Source organism: Erythranthe guttata, chromosome 2 (genome assembly GCF_056151865.1).
Source record: "Erythranthe guttata isolate IM_541 chromosome 2, IM_541, whole genome shotgun sequence".
NCBI classification, from domain to species: Eukaryota; Viridiplantae; Streptophyta; class Magnoliopsida; order Lamiales; family Phrymaceae; genus Erythranthe; species Erythranthe guttata.
Genome location: NC_142534.1, coordinates 952,795 through 971,548, shown reverse-complemented (window position 1 = coordinate 971,548; position 18,754 = coordinate 952,795). Strand labels below are relative to the sequence as shown.

Here is an 18,754-nt window from a genome sequence, read left to right as displayed (position 1 = left end):
TTGTTTTATGTGTATGTAATTGCAGGAATTGTTGTAAAAGAAGATTGCAGCAAGCTATCAATAGGCTGCAGGTGCTCACCGATCGCTTTTCACCTAACTATGGAAGGTGTGAAAAAAGTGATGAAGAAACAACATCATGAAGTACTGAAGAAAAATCCCTTCTATCACTACATGGACATGCCTAAAATAAACCACAGCTTCCATAGGGTTGTGTCTCTCATGCAAGCGTACAATCCAGAAGATCGGGCCTTCTGGTTTGGGGGAAATACTATACGCTTGGAATTCACTCCGCAGCAATTATCTATCGTATTAGGGCTGCAGTACGAAGGTGTACCGGTGGATGTGAATATGGATGGCAGAGACACTGGTTTCATCACACGTATTTTTGATGGTAAGTTATCTTTAATGACGAGGCCATATATTGGTTATAAACTGGAGGCCTATGCAGTTATGACCGATCAACAATCTGTTGAAGATTTCAGCAGATTGTACACTATTTATCTGTTTAATACTATTCTACTGCCAAAGGGGAACAAAACGTTAGAAAGGTGGGTTTATCCGCATGTAGAAGATTTGGAGGTTTTATGGTCTTTTGCATGGGGAAAGTTGGTGTATGATATTCTTGTTGAGAATATGGAGGGGTATCTGAAGGGGGGGTTGAAGTATTTTGATGGATGCACTATCGGCTTATTGGTAAGTGATATCTAATAGTGAATATATATTATGTTATATTGAATATACCAATTAATATTGATTCCAAAATACGCAGGCATGGGTGCATGAAAGGATCACGTCACTAGGGGTTAGCACCAGTGTTTACAAATTTCCCCGGTTCTTCCGGTGGCAAGACAGCAAAATCCCAATCGATGAAGAAGCAGCTAGGTTGCTTTTTGATCAGATAAAACAAGTGCAGGTAACACTTTGAGTTACAAAATATATAATGTATTAGGTATTTGCTAACAATTTTTTTACGTTTATTAGGTTATACCATTTTCTGTGTACCCGAAAGAGAAAGTGTTGCTTTCTCCGGTTTTGGAAGTAATTTCTGGTCCAGTTGTTGGAATTAGTGCTGACAGATTTGTGGAAATAAGTTCTGAGAGTAGTGAAGATGAGATTGGAGACGTGGAAGCAACATCTGTAAGTCATTAAAACAATAAACCCTAAAATTCATACTTCCATTCCCATTGGAACATACTATATGTCAACTAATATAATACTATGGTATAACATGTTTCGTACTATTGTTTTTTTTAGTTGCAGCAGATGAAGAATAACTTAAAAAGGAAGAGGGGGAATGTAACAGAAGAAAAAAATAAAGAAAAAAAAATGCAGAGTAAGAGAAAGAAAGAAAAGGAGATAGAGAAAGAGAAGGAGATAGAGATAGAGAAAGAGCAGGAGAAAGAGAAGGAGAAAGAGAAAGAGACAGAGAAAGAGACAGAGAGAGTGAATGAGAGAGAGAATGAGAGAGAGACAGAAAAAGAGAGAGAGACGGAGACAGAGAAAGAGATAGAGATAGAGGCAGAGATAGAGATAGAGAAAGAGATAGAGATAGAGGAAAGGGAAAAAGAAGGAGAAAAAAATGAAGTAGAGGGGATGGAAGGTGAAGGAGAACGAAGTGAAGAAAGAGAAAGAAATCAAGGAGACGAAAGTCAAAGTCAAAGGCCAAAGTCAAAGGCCAAAGTTCCACGCGTGCGAGGACGAGGACGAGGACGTGGTCGTAAACAAGTTCCTGTGTCCAAGGTTTCGGTTTCAGTCCCTGGGATCAAGGTATTTTTATCTAATATTAGTATTACATTATTATTATTTTTTGTCATAATTGGTGTGATTTATTCGTTATATAGAATGCCGATTATTACCGGGGAAGAAAGGACTACGTACGTCGTGACCAAATATCCGAAGAAGATAGGATATTGTTGGATCAGTTCTTGGAAAGTGTTGATTTAGGGTAAGAGCACAACCACCTTGATAGTACATGTTAATGTCTTTAATGGTATATGTCAAGTGAATGCATAGTACATGTTGACTGCATGTTATAGTATGTAGTAACTTTGTACATAGTATAAGTTTACTTATACAATGGTACATGTTGACTGCATGTTATAGTATGTAGTAACTTTGTACATAGTATAAGTTTACTTATCCAATAGTACATGTTTACTGCATGTTATAGTATGTAGTAACTTTGTACATAGTACAAGTTTACTTATCCAATAGTACGTGGTTATGTCTTACTGTAGTGAAACTATTGTGGAGAGAGGCCCACATCAGTTGACGGGAAGGCATATGTGCGAACTTTTATTTGATGAAATGCTGAGTGCAGAACACATAGATTTGTACTTGAATCTATTATGTTCCGAATCTATCATGAACCAACATGGACATGAGATTGATTACCTTGACTCCCCTGCCCAGGTATATAGTGGTTTAACAAATAATTATGCATACATTACAATGTTTATCTAATATTCTCTATTATGTTTCGTAGCAAGAGTTAATGTCGCGACCTCGGGTGGACGTAGAACGAATGAGCGATGCCATGTTTGATCGTCTTCTCAATGATTTTACTATTTTTGGAACGATGGCTTTTGACAAGCTAAACACAGCAAATATCTTCAGTAAAACATTTGTCATGATACCTATCAATTCCAGTGAACACTGGTTCCTGCTTGTTCTGAACCCAATAGATAAATGTATTTACCATTGGAACTCCATAGACTATTCTCCGAATTTCCCAGGAATTGCGGATTATGTCGTAAGCCCATATTTTTGTAATTAGTTATTCTTTATTCTTGCGAATTGTTGTAGACTAATATAATATTTTATTTTCGTAGGCCTCGTTTTACAGCAAGGTGGTTGAAAGAAGGTCTGGGTTGGAGATACAATCGGAAGCTAAATGGGTTCATGGATGCAGGCAGCAGGATGGGAACCTTGATTGCGGCTTGTTTGTCTGCATGTGGGCATATTGTCATGCTATAAACAGTGAAGATATTTGGTTTAAGGCAAAAACTTGCGATATCAAAATACTTCGCCCAAAACTAGCAGCTATCTTTCTGAGGCATCGGGGAGTAGAAGTGGAAGCTAAATATGAAATAGATCTGGCGTTATTGTGAAAAAACTGGGAGTGGAAGTGTTTTGGGGTTCTTGTCTTTTTTGTAATTAATTAATGAACAGGTGAATGTGTTTTTATGCCATAAACAATCTGTCCTTTTGTTGTAGAGCTAATAATACTATTGATTAGCTCTACTCGTACTTTTTCATTGTATACATTGTACTATATGTTTCGATGAAATGTACTTGCCTTTTGAACACATGGTACTTTATTTTGCGATTAATTAGTTTGTATAAAGAATATAAGCGTACCATAAAAATGAGCAACAAATACTGTCTAGTCCATTCGAAGATACCTTGTCAACAATAGACTTGTACTTATTTGATGAACAAAGCGTATTTCACATGTGTATTCACAAAAAACTTACCATAATCGATGTTGATTGACTCCCACATTGTCTCCATTATTGTTTTAGATGATTATTTTAAGGTAGGTGAGCATTATTGTTGCGTTTGGAATACAAGATCCCATAAATATGTTGAATTTCATACATGATACACATATACTATACAATATAGTCATACATTGTCTCCATTCATTCTTAATAGTCTAAAACTGAAGAGTTGTGTCTTAAAATGCGATCATATGGATGCATTGGCCCGACAATAATATATAGAGTGTAAAAATACTATATGAATGGCAAACATATACTTTATCAGTGAACAAATCGTACTATAGTCACGACTCACTTGTACTTTACCAGCTTATACATTATACTTAATTGGTTAACAAAGCGTACTATATTTTTTGATGAATTGAATTGTACCAATTTCATCGACGTTTTAATGATCAATAAGTACGGGAGATGCATAAATTATGTTTTAGATGATTATTTTAAGGTAGGTGAGCATTATTGTTGCGTTTGAATACAAGATCCCATAAATATGTTGAATTTCATACATGATACTCATATACTATACAATATATTCATACAAGTCTACATTGCTCAAGTGTAAAACTAATACTTTCCTCAATTCTTACCATAGTCGATGTTGATCTACTCCCACATTGTCTCCATTCATTCTTAATAGTCTAAAACTGAAGAGTTGTGTCTTAAAATGCGATCATATGGATGCATTGGCCCGACAATAATATATAGAGTGTAAAAATACTATATGAATGGCAAACATATACTTTATCAGTGAACAAATCGTACTATAGTCACGACTCACTTGTACTTTACCAGCTTATACATTATACTTAATTGGTTAACAAAGCGTACTATATTTTTTGATGAATTGAATTGTACCAATTTCATCGACGTTTTAATGATCAATAAGTACGCGAGATGCATAAATTATGTTTTAGATGATTATTTTAAGGTAGGTGAGCATTATTGTTGCGTTTGAATACAAGATCCCATAAATATGTTGAATTTCATACATGATACTCATATACTATACAATATATTCATACAAGTCTACATTGCTCAAGTGTAAAACTAATACTTTCCTCAATTCTTACCATAGTCGATGTTGATCTACTCCCACATTGTCTCCATTCATTCTTAATAGTCTAAAACTGAAGAGTTGTGTCTTAAAATGCGATCATATGGATGCATTGGCCCGACAATAATATATAGAGTGTAAAAATACTATATGAATGGCAAACATATACTTTATCAGTGAACAAATCGTACTATAGTCACGACTCACTTGTACTTTACCAGCTTATACATTATACTTAATTGGTTAACAAAGCGTACTATATTTTTTGATGAATTGAATTGTACCAATTTCATCGACGTTTTAATGATCAATAAGTACGGGAGATGCATAAATTATGTTTTAGATGATTATTTTAAGGTAGGTGAGCATTATTGTTGCGTTTGAATACAAGATCCCATAAATATGTTGAATTTCATACATGATACTCATATACTATACAATATATTCATACAAGTCTACATTGCTCAAGTGTAAAACTAATACTTTCCTCAATTCTTACCATAGTCGATGTTGATCTACTCCCACATTGTCTCCATTCATTCTTAATAGTCTAAAACTGAAGAGTTGTGTCTTAAAATGCGATCATATGGACGCATTGGCCCGACAATAATATATAGAGTGTAAAAATACTATATGAATGGCAAACATATACTTTATCAGTGAACACATGGTACTATAGTGATGACTCACTTGTACTTTACCAGCTTATACATTATACTTAATTGGTTAACAAAGCGTACTATAAATGCTGAAGAACCCAAACTTTACCAGCTTATACATTGTACTCTTATGTTCACTAATTAAACAACAGTACATAGGTTTTACATAGCATGTAGACTGCAAATATTACTAGATTCAACACTATCAATTTATGAACTACTCCACCTTCAGAATTGCAATTCTTCACTTCACTTTCTTGATGGACTTGGTTCATCGACGCACTTGTAGCTTCATTTTCTTCACGATTTGAGTTGGAAAAAGTTTGCCCAACTTCAAATGGTTCACACCAATGGGAGTAGCCATGGTGTGGGCAACAGTAAAATAACCTTCCGGGATTCGAAATAGTTTCTGAAACCATGATTATTGTTTTCTTCCCACAATCAAGACGCTTGCATTTCCCTTTTTTGTATTTTAACCCACTCATTTCCCTTTGAGTGGTGCTACTAGAAGAAGCCATGAATTAGAAACAAATGAGCCTATGTGTCATTTATGGTCATATTATGACTTGACTAGTTCTGACAATAAGCAACGGCTATATTATAAGCAACGGCTATATTGTAACGGTCATAAATTGAGTAAGTCATACCATCCTATCTCATAGATAATACCATGCGTAAATCAAATCAGTACCTTTATACTGAAAATGATAAACCATCAAGCAGCAACAAGCATACCATCATATCGCATATCTAATACCATGTGTAAATAAAAATAGTACTATTAGACTGAAAATGATAAACCATCAACCAACAATAGGCATACCATCCTATCTCATATCCAATACCATGTGTAAATAAAAATAGTACCATTAGACTGAAAATGATAAACCATCAATGAACAGAGTACCTAATACATAGTACAAACTACAAATAGCAAAAACATAGTGCAAATTGAAACATAGTACAAAGTTCAAAACAACATAGTGCAAATCACATAATAATAAAGTACAAACAACCAGTTTTCATTCACTTCAATCACTTGAATAACATAATGGGCAATCATGTAAGCTCTCCTCCATCTTGTCCTCCCTGATGAAAAACATAAAATTTACATTAGAAACAAGACTAGTTAGTTTAATTAACACAAATGCAGACAGTATTTACATTAAAAAAAATTGCTAGTCAGATTGGTTGTGTGCAAGTACGACGATTGTGTCCAGGCTTCCCACACCGAGTACAATTCAGTTTACGAGTTTGCACTTGTGAAGGAATTCTTTTTGTCTTTCTACGTCCCGGTCGAGTTCTCGAATCAGGTGCATTAACAAAGACATCGGGCGGAGCATTACACGCATCGTACAAGTCAAAGTCCTCATCAAACGAGGGAATTGGGTTAATCGTGAATTGATATACCTGTTTGTACGTATCAATATGAAAGCATGGATCCACAAACTCATATACTGAGTATCCTTTTGACTCCAAACATGCACATGCATGTTTGCATGGAAGTTTCTCTAATTGCCATGCTTTACAAGAACAAGTCTTCTGCTGCAAGTCAACCTTATACGACTTGTCCTCATCATATACCTCAAAAGCGGTACTACTTGATCTACAATATTTTAAGGAACGAGAGGCCATATGATTGATTGTTAATCTCTTTAGAATTTTCTTGCACAATATGCCAGTCATTGCCAAACTTTTTCCTTCTCGTTTAACTAGCATCTCCATTATTTTGATCCGTATGTGATCAATCATGGATGGAACAGGCAAAGATCGGGCATCTTTAACCCAACCATTCCAATTTTCTGCCTGATTATTGTTCACGATTCCCCATCTTTCTCCAGAAAAATAGGCATTCGCCCAATGATTTGGATCAGAATTCGAAATAAATGATGCCGCGAGAGGCATAGATTGCACTATACGAGAAATAGTTGCATCGAACTCCTGCCGAGTAGGAGCATATGCAGCATTATGTAAAACACTCGCCCAATATGACTTGTTGTGCAATGGGTACTTCCTCAGGACCTATATTATTTTGAAACATGTTATACAAATGTATGAAACATGCTATACAAATGTATGAAACATGCTATACAAATGTATGAAATGTGTTATACAAAAGTATGACACATGTTACACAAATGTATGAAACATGTTATACAAAAGTATGAAACATGTTATACAAAAGTATGACATGAGGTGACAAATGGTACGTTCCAATTTGCATATTAAAGAGAATCAAAATACCTGAGTTCTAAAGTTATCCACCAAGTGTCGCAAACAATATGCATGGTGGCTACTAGGAAATACCATCGGGACGGCTTTAAGAAGCCCCGAATGACGATCAGAGAAAATGGTAAAAGATCTATTGTCATTGTGAAGATCTAGAATTTGTTTCAATTTAATGCAAAACCACTCCCAGTTTTTATCATTCTCAGCATCAACAACTGCGTATGCCAATGTATACAAGGAATCATTTGGATCCTTGCACACAGCAGAAAGCAAGCATCCTTTGTACTTATTTTTAATGTGAGTCCCATCCAAACATATCATCGGCCTACACCGATGAAAGCCGGAGATAGAACTCCCAAAACTAATAAATATTCGAATAAACTTTTGAGTAGCAGGTTCAATCTCATACTCTGCCATGCTACCAGGGTTATGCATTTTTAATGCACGACAATAGCGTCTCAGTTTATCATAACATGTCGTCTCATCACCATGGATATCGCGCATTGCTTTTTCTTTACCCCTTCATGCTGTGTAGTACTGAAGCTCCAGACCATAATCGTCTCGGATATCTTCTAACATACCACATGGTGTGTAAGCTGGCTGCGTTCTCAATTTTCGTTTCATAATTTGGGCAATCCATGTAGCATCGGCTTTAGGATGACCCCTTGTACGAAGAGTAGCATCACCACAAGTGTGCTCAAGATTGCACTTGCGAATGCTAAATAACTTATCTGACTTGTACAATGATGCATAAACCCTCCATTTGCAGTTTTCGTGAATGCATACTGCTATGATCTTTTGTTGATCATTTTTCATGTACTTAAATGATCGATTATTAGCAATAGAATAGTTTTTCAGCATATGCCTAAAATCATCAGGATCTTTAAAAAACTGATTCTCCCCACGGATGCAATGTCTCCATGCATCAATTGAATTTCCAAGCGGATTACCCTCGATTTCCATCGATTGATCGCCGCTTTTGGTTTCAAAAAAATTTTAAAAATGGATTACAATAGAGTGGAATCCAAATAACAATGTACATGAAAATATCATAACAATGCACTGGTTCCATACTATCTTATCCATTATATAATACTAAGTTTTCCCACAAATAGTACCAAGTTTACCTATCACCCATACTATTCAGATGAAGGTTACGTACTATCTTCCCCATTATATGATACTATGTTTTCCCATTAACAGTACCAAATTTACCTATCACCCATACTATTCAGATGAAGGTAACGTACTATCTTCCTCATTATATGATACTATGTTTTCCCACCAGCAGTACCAAATTTACCTATCACCCATACTACTCAGATCAAGGTTACGTACTGTAAGTATCATACGTCCATACCATATTTATATTAGCATGATACTATTATGTGCCATATTTTATACTATGTATCACACAATAATTAACAACCATAAAGAAATGCATTTCAGCAGTACAGAAAAAGATGGAGACCTACCAGCCATCGGTGCGAACCCTCTTTCCACGCGAATTAGCTTCATCTTTGCAGGTCACGACAATGTCGACCACACTCATCTTCATTATCAGATGCAATGCAACCATATTCTCCACATCTTCATCAGTGCCCAATGTCACATACAATCTTTCCCGAGGAGCCAAGTATTGGAGGATCAGTGCATCTGGATGGATATGATTCCATTTGTTGATAATAGCACCATATATCTCCATTAATGTCGAATTACTTTTTATGGAAATAATGTGAAGTTGATTTTTGTATCGACAACTTCCAAGAATCACACTGGGTACATCGTTAGATACATCATTTGTAGCCATTGTGGGGTGGGTGGGTTTTACAGTGATTTTTTCGCCGGAAAAAAGGGGAAACCAGAGGAGAGAAATGGAGAAGAAATAGAGAAGAAAGAAAGCAGATAGAAATGAAGAGAGAGAAGAAAGAAAGAGAAGATGAAGAGAGAGAAAAGCAGGAGAGAGAAAAGGGTGAGAGTGAGAAGAATATATAATAAAATATATAAAATTCACATTAGGGACTGATCTGCATGTTAGGCGTGTGAGTAGGGACTGAAATGCTAGGGCAAACTACCTAGGGACTGATCTGTGTTTCAAGTTTTGGATTAGGGATTTATCTGTAGTTTCCCCTTAATTATTTTGGAGAAGAAAATGAAAAAAATTAAATAAATTAAATGATGGTAATTTACTTGAAAGATCGGAAATCTAGAGAAGAGGGCCCACGTGCAGGGGACAAGAGACAAATCTCTTTTAGTACAAGTACAAAAGGTATTTGTCAGTCTTATGATAATTTAATTACACACATCAGATTCATTAAACTCACTTGATCACTGCAATTTACTGTTTTTTTAGATCTTAAACGTGACATCTGAGTATTTTAGTGTACGGTACTGCAAATAAATATCTGACTTTTTATTTTTCTTTTAATTATTTTTTGTTTTTATAATTTCAGGTTTTTCTGGCCAGAATTTATTTATTTTAGAGTTCAGAAATGCAAGTTAATACAACTCCTTCAAATGAGGGCAAATAAAGTTCATGTTTTCGAAATAAAAAAATTATTTGTTCTACTTTCAATGAAAATATTGAGTAATTTCCCACCTATGATTTACACACACTATCACACATACATATATATATATATATATATATATATATGGATGTATGTAAAACTTGTTTGGATCTATCCACTATGTATGATATAATTGTGTATTTTAAAAAATATTATATTATCAGTCAAGTTAGATTTTTAATAGTGCAATAAATACTTTTTTTTTCTCATGTTCTAACCTTAATAAAATTCATCTTCAAGTATTAACTATCTCTTATCACATTATGAAACGAATAATGTTATTTTAGTTTTTTTAATGAGTTTTCCCCCCTAAAATCAAGACATGTTTATTGAAATTTTCTATACATGTGCAAAACTGAAAATCGACAATTAAGTTATTTAAATTGTGTATTTCTTGAGGTTTAATAAGCATAACTGACATAACAATCTACCAACATCTACAATATAATTTCTCAAGACTCCAATAATAATTGGTGAAACACACTTTGTAATTAAATAAAGTTACTAAAAAGAAAATGAGATATCAATTGATGTAAAAAAACATAATAGTGACAATCAGATGTCAAAATTGACAAGCACTAAACAGTTGAAGATACAAAAGAAAGGTAAATAAAATGTACACTTTAATTTTTAATTTTTTTAAAAACCACTTTATTTCATGTGGGAAAAAGAGCCAAAGGAAGAAACTTGCTGTATTAGATGAACACAGTATATGTATTTCTTTAGTTTCCAATATCTCATGCACCCCTGTTTCAAGTAATAAATAATAAAAATAAATAATAAAAATAAAATTAAAAAATCATATTTGTCCAAAGATGCTTAGTGAAATAAAATCCACCCCACTTGTTCTTTTTCTGTACCCCATTTTTTTTTATTTGGTAAATAAATAAATCAAAAAGAAACATTTGTGATAAGCTAAATCAAAGTACTATGTAAGGTTTTCAACTATCATATGTCCAAAGCAAATCAGCCACATAAATTGGAAATTACCGGAATGTCCCTGCGTGAAATAAGCAGATATGTTTTCGATATGCATGGTTAATTGGTTACAAGAGACCTGATGAAAATGCAACGAATATAGAGCCTGGTTCTATCTAGCACATTTCGAACATTAGATAAGAAAAAATAATAAAAATAAATAAATTAACTATCGAGAGAGGCACCGTTATCTATATTCATGAAGTAGAGACTTCCGTGTACGCATGAGGGTTGGGGAGGAAGCAAATTAAAAAAAAAGGGTAACGAAGAAAAAATAAAATAAAGTGTATTGCACGAACAATGGTGCTGGGGTATATATTTCTATTATTGTGATTTTCACTAGCAAAGCCAAAATACTATCGTAATTATTGCTCGTCGTTAAATAGCAAAACATTCAAGTGGAAGAGTGGAGGTGCAAGAAAGGGTGGCAATAAAAAGTATAGACCCGGAATTACAATTGGGCAACAGCTCGATTTCTCGAAGAGTAAAAAGTGAATGTTGCTTTGAGGGGTGTAAAATAAAGGAGAGGGGAAAAGAATGGCATTTGCTATACACACAATTAGAAATAAAGAATATCATTCCGTAAAGTAAATCGATGGTTGTGATCGGTCTTGATTAGTTTTAGATTAAAGCCTACTGCAAACTGCAAAATGCAAAATGTTATTCCGATATATACAGAATCTGAAACTTGTGCCTTAAGCGTCTTTTCATCTCGACACCCATCTTTTCGACACAATATTCTCTTAATCCCGAGTATAACCTTTAAACAAAGAGATATACTTAATATTTATTAAGCATCTAAAATCGTAAAGATAATGAACTGAAAGAATACCAGCCACAAACATATGTATACAGTATACCCTTACCCTTTTCGTGTTTAAGATAATCTTAAATACTTTTCAAAAGAAACGAAAAAGATAAATATACTAGTGATTAAACTATACTCCCATTATGTTGGTTCTTATGTAACATATAAAGGCAACGACCCAATAAACTCTTTATTAATACGAACCACCTAACATAAATTTATTATTTTCTTGCATTTGACAAAATCGAGCCTTAAACTATTGCATATAGTTCTTTTTTCTATCTCCGCTGACAGATCGGACGAATATGATTATTCTCGAGAAATAAGTCTAATGGCACAACGCAAATCACGCAGATTCCATTGTAAAGGAATATATGCATTAGTAATGTATTAAACTTTTCACTAAGACCAGGAAATTAAAAATAAATAAATCACTAACCGAAAACACTTCCATTAGTCCGCCTTTCGGTTTATTCCATTCTTATCTACGACTTTGAATAATTTGAACCACATAAATGTTGACAGCTAGAAATATTGTACTTCAAAACTGCATTCTTTAAATTATGACGGAATCTAGACAGGGACAAGCCTTACGTTGCCTTTTCTTCTCGTATTTTTTATTACAGAAATAGGTGATGCAAGCATCGACATTCTTAATGAGATTATAATCCCATGTGGCCAGCCAATGCCCTTCAATAATTCAGATGAAGGCAACACAGTAAAACCTCATTCTTGATTTTGATTATTGAGGTGATTTATCGTTTTTTACTTTTGTCTTTTTTTTTTTTCTCTCTCCTTCTTACCGAAATAGAGGTGGGTGATACAAAAGTGGCTAGGGCCATTATTGCTCTTTCAATACTAAAAAAAACATCACAAAACATCAGAGAGAGAAGAGATGTGTTTTTTAATTCCCAAAATTAATCATACTGTTCTTTAATCACTGCCCTGCATCTTTTATCTATCTCCTAATTGTTTCTAATATATTGAATCGTCTATCATAAGCCAAGAACTAGTCTGAGTAAGGACAAAATATTTTTATTTTCCTCAGATCAAAATTTTGGGAATTCAGTTGCTTTCTTCGTGAAACCGAAAACCTGAAAACCCGAAACCAAACACCCAAGCTTAATCCACCAAGAATAATTAGCTGGCAATTGGCCCCACTAGACTCGAGTTTCTGTCCAATATGCAATAAGCTTTTCATTTTTAATACTGAAATCTTTTCGAAACCTCTTATATTTTTTTTTCTCCAAAAAGTCCAATTTCAGCTTTTCGATCACCATTTTGCAGTTTGTAACATTTATAACTCATTGTTGTCTCTCATTTACACAAGGCATACCTATCTAAACATCAAACAGACTTCTTTACAAAGGAATTGTGGCGGAACTCATTTATCCGGTTCTTAACTTTTTTTATCCTGGCCACAATCAATCCTATTGCTAAATTGGGATAACAATAAAGCATAGATAGGATAGCACTGTATGAAGGATTAGCAATACTCAGCAAAAGCAAACATACCAATTGGTTGGAATTAAAAGCAGAACTCGGAATTGCACCATATAGAAAAAAGTTTTGTAGAGTGAGTTCTCACCTTTATGCATAAAACTTCCACAACTTCCTTCCAGAGGTTGTTTTCCAGCACATGCTGAGCTGTATCCGACGTGGACCAGCAGAGAAACCCTAGTTATGCATTTCTCATCAGAAATTGGAACCTTTTTTCCTGCAATTTAATAAACACGGCCAGCTGAGATACTTTTTTACTAATAAAATTCCACATAATTAAGGATCGAAAATCACAATTAATCTTACTTAAAAGTAAGCCATAAAAAACTTGCAGCTTGATTCATGCGTTCTCTTCGTAACGTGTTGCTGTGTATTTTTTCAGCCAATCGCTCGAACAGAAATCTGAGAGAAATTTGATTACTGTGCTGAAAAAGCCAAAAAATTAAACTTTGTTCTGTGAGACAATTCATCGAACAGTTGGAGTGCGAGAACGAAAACGCGGCTACACAAATGTGGTGACTGGTGAGAACGAAAACAAGCTGCGGTGGGATTGAATTGGGCCGATATGTTTCAAAATTCTGATTCGGTTTAATTTATGGGTATTTTTTCTGTGTGCATTCCTCCTTAATTAAGATGGGCCCAAATAAAATACTTAATATTATTAGGGCCCAATAGCAATTCTTTTTTACTGGTCCAATATTGTTGGGGCCAATTAAATAATATGGGAAATTACGGATACCTCCTTAGATAAAACTAAATAACATACCGACCTATGTGGTATTGATAATTATAAATACCTCCCTAAAACTAACATCCCGTTATAAATCATAACCCAATGAATGAATTATCTAAGTTACCCTTTTATTAAACAAACAGACAATAGGTAAATTATTCGTATTCCTGAGGTAAGAAAAAATATATTACCGTTGTCCTTCTGTAAGAGCAACTCCAATGGGGTTATTAAATAGAGTATTCAAACATTTAATCCCTATTTAGATACTTCAAAATAAAAATCTTTAACTCCAATGGAGTTATTAAATGAGTTTTCCATTTTGATAATTCACTTTTTGGGTTGTAAAAATACTTGCTGGAAATTGAGTTATCAAAAATGTGTAACCTCCTAACCATCAAATCAGAAGTTGACACGTGGCAATTACAAATAAAACCACCAATAAACTTCCAATTGATAATTAATTTGATAACCATAGTTGGAGTACATGAATTTTAAATCAATATTAAAATAATTCTCAAATATCAAATGAATATTTGATAACTCAATTTTGATATTTAGCATTGGAGTTGCTCTAATGTAGGTAGATATGGAAATTCAGATGTAATCTTCAACATTTCATTACTCATAACTCCATAATGGTGTAATTGTGTGATGGAGAAATAACTTAGGGGGATATTTCTAATTAACAATACCACAGGGGTCTGTGAGTTATTTAATCTTACCTTAAGGGTGGTGCCCGTAATTTATCCTAAATAATAAATGAAATTGGATTGTTTCAATTATTTTGATATATACATTTAACCAAATGATGGTTTAAGATATCTTGCATTTGAATATAAAGCATTACGGAATTTCAATTTTGGTATGAACTCATTTAATAATGACAAAGGATAAAAATATTATCTTTGGATGAAAACTGGGGTTAGGTCATTATCCTTTTCCAATATATTTTTATTTATTTTCAAATTAGAAAATTCAGATAAGGATTTTGTTACTTGGCTTTTGTATTGAAGTGATATTTTGCATATAAAAAGAATCAAATATCTGAAATATTCAACACAGCTATCTCTATAGCCTCTAAATATCTTGTAGGGATAAAAATGCAATTATTAAATGCATATTAATAATAAAAATATTATAATAACGTGACAAGACATTTTATTTAAAAAACAACAAAAGAATTGCTAAATATTTAGTATTTATTTGCTGTTAGTTAAAGCTTAAACGGTCATCTAACAATAAATAAATAAATTAATTAGTTAATAAATAAAATAAAAAAAGCTAATATCTCAACGGTCAGGCGGTTTTGAATACCACTCACTATAGATCGTAAAAAGGAAAACAAAATATTCATTTTCCACAACAAAAAAAAAAAAATCAAGAATCCAATTTTGAGCCAGAGTTCGATTGTTTTCTCCAGCTCAAAATTGATATCGTGAGTTTCTCTCTCTCTCTCTCTCTCTCTCTCTCTCTCTATCTCTCTATCTCCTGTATCGAAAAATTCTGAGCCGCATGGATTTCTGCTTGTTGCGGAGTGATAATTTTACCAAGTCGCTATGTTGTGAATTTCTGCAATTGTTGGTAAATTTGATTGGCGTTAGGCTATTGAAAAACATAGGGCAACATGTATAAATTTACTTGATTTTTGTTAGAATTCCTTATTTTCTATCACGAAATCCCTAATTTCCGAAGTAAACAATTGGGGATATTTTTTTTGGTTAAAAATTGTATGCACATATATAATTTGTTTTTTTTTTAAATTTCCGTTTAGTTGATTGTAAGCCATGTCTGCGGACAAAGAGTACTATGAAACATTGGGAGTTGAAGAAGATGCCTGTCTAGCAGATCTCAATAAGGCTTACTATCAAAAGGTGAGCCATTCAGATAATATATATATGTATATCATAGTTTTCGATGTGATTGTATGTATTTGTTTGTGCCTGTGAATGGATTTTGTAGTTGTAAGTTTCTCGATTCCAATTTTCCAGCTCGTCTTTCTCCTAAATTTCTATCTCGGTATGTCGAAATTTGCACACTAGTTTATGATTTTGAGACCCAAAACCACTGCGTTGTGCTAAGAACTCGTTGATCTTGTTTTCGTCAACATATCCAAATTTGCTCATTTTTGTCATTTAAATATATTCAATAGTCGATGGAATGGCTCGTCGCTTTGAATGTAAATTAGATTTGCACATATTTCTGCCTCCTAGTGAGAGATCAATTTTTTCGTTACATGGTATTTTCGGTATTTAGTTTTTATTCGTTTCTTTCGGTGATGGTTTTATCAGTGACTAATGTGGGATTATCAATAATTAATAAATTTAGTGTTTGAAACCTGTTTGTATTTTATCGATTATCTTGTTCTTAGGCAAGAGCTGTACACCCTGATAAAACCCACGGAGATCCCGAAGCTGCAGCTCAAGATTTCCATGTAAGCTACATTGCTATTTCAGTCGCCATTAATCTTGAATATGTACACAATAAGGAATTGAATGTTGGATTTCTGTGAGAAAATGGAAACGGGAAGCAAAAATTTCAATTGCCTCGTTACGGTTTTTGTATACAGGCATTAGGAGAGGCTTATCAGGTACTAAGTGACCCTGAAAAACGTGAAGCATACGACAAATTCGGAAAAGAGGAAGGAATGAAGTAAGTTTTCGACACTCTCGTTTATTTCTCATTACCAATTTGTATATGTATAACAATTTAGCTAGTGTTCTCGATGTTCAGGTTAAACTTAATTGATGAACCTTTCTCTGATTTTAGGGACTCGATGGTTGATCCAACAGTTCTTTTCGGAATGATGTTTGGAAATGAAATATTTGAGAATTACGTGGGCCAACTTTCGTTGCTTTCTTCACCTCCCCCTGAATTTGATCCAGAGTTACCCCCTGAAGTTCAAAAACCCAAACTCGAGAAGATACTCAAGGTTTTTACTTAATTGCCCGTGTAATTGTTTTTTTTTTTTTTTTTTTGAAAATTCTTTTTTTATGAAGTGATTAACCGAGCCTTTTTCCTCTCTTTTTACATGTTAAAGGCATTGCAAGAAGAAAGGGAAGAGAAACTCATAAAAATTCTGCAAAAACGACTTGAACTATATGTTCAAGGCCAAAAAGACGAATTTGTAGAATCTGCAGAATTAGAAGCCCACCGTCTTTCTCAAGCTGGTACGTACGTCTTTAGCAAAATACCCATTATGCCCTTGGGAGTAATATATATAATTTATTTTTTTAATGTTATTTTTTTTTCCAGCTTTTGGCAAGGCTATGTTGCATACTATCGGATACATATACACAAGGCAAGCTGCAAGAAAAATCGGAAAGGGGAAGCGTTATATGAAGGTTCCGTTTTTAGCAGAGTGGGTTCGGGACAAAAGACACTCGAGAAGAACACAGTCTGCAGCAGCTCAAGGTGCCAACAATTGTTTCACATGCCTCGATTTTTTATTTATTTTTATCTTATTATAATTTTTTAATCTTGAAAATAAAATTAACCTCGTTCTTGCTCTCAGCTGCTATTGCATGCATTCAACTGCGGGAGGAATGGAAGAGGTGTACCGAAGAAGAGATTAAGGATGAGAACACAATGAAAACAGCTGAAAAAATCAAAGAAGCGATTTTCGATTCTTTCTGGAGAATGAATGTGGCGGATATTGAAATGACTGTTTCCCATGTGTGTCAATCGGTATGTTTGAAAATCGTATTGGCTCGTCAATTGTTTGAATTTTCTGTCGATTTTTTATTTATTAATTTTAAAAAAATAAATTAATTATAATAATACATCAGGTTTTGAAAGATTCCGAAGCTTCCAAGGAAATTCTCAGGTTACGGGCCCGCGGATTAAAGAAACTCGGTGAAATTTTCCAAGTAAGTTTAGTACTCTAATTTTGTCGATTTATAATTTATATGTAAAATTATAGAAGGAATTTCTTGTGACTGGTTTTTAGGGTGCGATGCCAAATCAAGATACAGTAGACAAAAGAACCGATGCATAGGTGAAGCATTGACTACTTCGCAGGTGGCGTTACGTAAATTGAGTATAAACTTAAGTCTTCTCAAAAGCTAAAATAGAAGGATGAGCTTATTTTTCGTTTCGTGTTTTTTGAGGTTCTTTGTACCAATGTAGCTCGCTCCTATAGAAAGGAAATCGGAAAAACCGAAAAAAAAAGAGGACAAAATACTATGGAATAGGAAATATATTTATCTGTGCAGGATCCGACATTGTCGCGCTTGTATATGTATACATAGTGTAGTTATACGCAGATATTCAATGTAACTTCGTGTGGCTGATCAATTGACTTCATATATACGGTAAATGTTAAGGGCAAAAATTGTCGATAAAGTTATATCGGGCGAAAGTGTTATAACGAGTCTCTTAAGTAATATATTGTACCTTTGAAATTAGAATCCTTCTTTTCTGATTTATTTATTTATTTTTTGGGGTCTATTTTAGAAGTATTTTGGCGGTAAACTATATAGAGAAAAAGTATAACTTACATCCTGATTATAACTTATAATCCTATTCAAGATTGGCATGAGCTAATCTTTCGAATTAAAGCACACTATTCTTAGGTCCAATTTAAAATTAGAAAAAGTAAGAGAAAAAAAAAATAAGAAAAAGTGTAGGCTCAGAAGAAATAACGACGTAACTCAGCCAATAATTGTCAAAGTAATGTAGTTTAATTAAGGATGAAGATAATGGGTTTACTAGGTCTTCTTTA

General features: G+C 33.8%; 5 protein-coding genes and 1 long non-coding RNA gene across 8 annotated transcripts; 3 read left to right on the top strand and 3 right to left on the bottom strand.

Moving 5' to 3' along the window:
• Nucleotides 1-378: 378 nt before the first annotated feature.
• LOC148772068 (uncharacterized) lies at nt 379-2,770 on the top strand. Its single transcript, XM_088822570.1, has 5 exons — nt 379-693; nt 770-913; nt 982-1,137; nt 1,255-1,945; nt 2,238-2,770. Exons 1-4 carry the CDS (start codon nt 406-408, stop codon nt 1,942-1,944), a joined length of 1,278 nt encoding a protein of 425 aa, XP_088678696.1. The 5' UTR covers nt 379-405; the 3' UTR covers nt 1,945; nt 2,238-2,770.
• On the top strand, nt 2,579-3,110 carry LOC148772067 (uncharacterized). The gene is made up of 2 exons (XM_088814849.1): nt 2,579-2,752; nt 2,832-3,110. The coding sequence occupies exons 1-2, from the start codon at nt 2,579-2,581 to the stop codon at nt 3,108-3,110; spliced, it is 453 nt and encodes a 150-aa protein (XP_088670975.1).
• Nucleotides 3,111-5,442: 2,332 nt separating this feature from the next.
• On the bottom strand, nt 5,443-9,732 carry LOC105958127 (uncharacterized). The gene is made up of 2 exons (XM_088822395.1): nt 8,921-9,732; nt 5,443-6,305 (listed from the first exon to the last, which is right to left on the bottom strand). The coding sequence occupies exons 1-2, from the start codon at nt 9,253-9,255 to the stop codon at nt 6,248-6,250; spliced, it is 393 nt and encodes a 130-aa protein (XP_088678521.1). The 5' UTR covers nt 9,256-9,732; the 3' UTR covers nt 5,443-6,247.
• Nucleotides 6,317-7,952, bottom strand: LOC105958110 (uncharacterized). The gene is made up of 2 exons (XM_088822400.1): nt 7,461-7,952; nt 6,317-7,238 (listed from the first exon to the last, which is right to left on the bottom strand). The coding sequence occupies exons 1-2, from the start codon at nt 7,947-7,949 to the stop codon at nt 6,399-6,401; spliced, it is 1,329 nt and encodes a 442-aa protein (XP_088678526.1). The 5' UTR covers nt 7,950-7,952; the 3' UTR covers nt 6,317-6,398.
• Nucleotides 9,733-10,542: 810 nt separating the features above from the next.
• On the bottom strand, nt 10,543-13,934 carry LOC105957667 (uncharacterized). Of its 2 annotated transcripts, XR_001172762.2 has the most exons (3): nt 13,608-13,885; nt 13,390-13,518; nt 10,543-11,753 (listed from the first exon to the last, which is right to left on the bottom strand). It is a non-coding gene; the product is annotated as an uncharacterized LOC105957667 (long non-coding RNA). The 2 variants fall into 2 exon arrangements; XR_016033272.1 differs by having other exon boundaries at nt 10,543-13,518; nt 13,608-13,934.
• Nucleotides 13,935-15,205: 1,271 nt separating this feature from the next.
• Nucleotides 15,206-18,379, top strand: LOC105957668 (chaperone protein dnaJ 10). Of its 2 annotated transcripts, none has more exons than XM_012981616.2 (10): nt 15,206-15,469; nt 15,806-15,905; nt 16,403-16,465; nt 16,601-16,683; nt 16,801-16,963; nt 17,072-17,201; nt 17,287-17,445; nt 17,546-17,718; nt 17,820-17,900; nt 17,981-18,379. In XM_012981616.2, exons 2-10 carry the CDS (start codon nt 15,819-15,821, stop codon nt 18,026-18,028), a joined length of 987 nt encoding a protein of 328 aa, XP_012837070.2. In that variant the 5' UTR covers nt 15,206-15,469; nt 15,806-15,818; the 3' UTR covers nt 18,029-18,379. The 2 variants fall into 2 exon arrangements, with proteins under 2 accessions (XP_012837070.2, XP_088678689.1); XM_088822563.1 differs by lacking the exon at nt 15,206-15,469 and adding an exon at nt 15,472-15,615.
• The last annotated feature ends 375 nt before the right edge of the window (nt 18,380-18,754 follow it).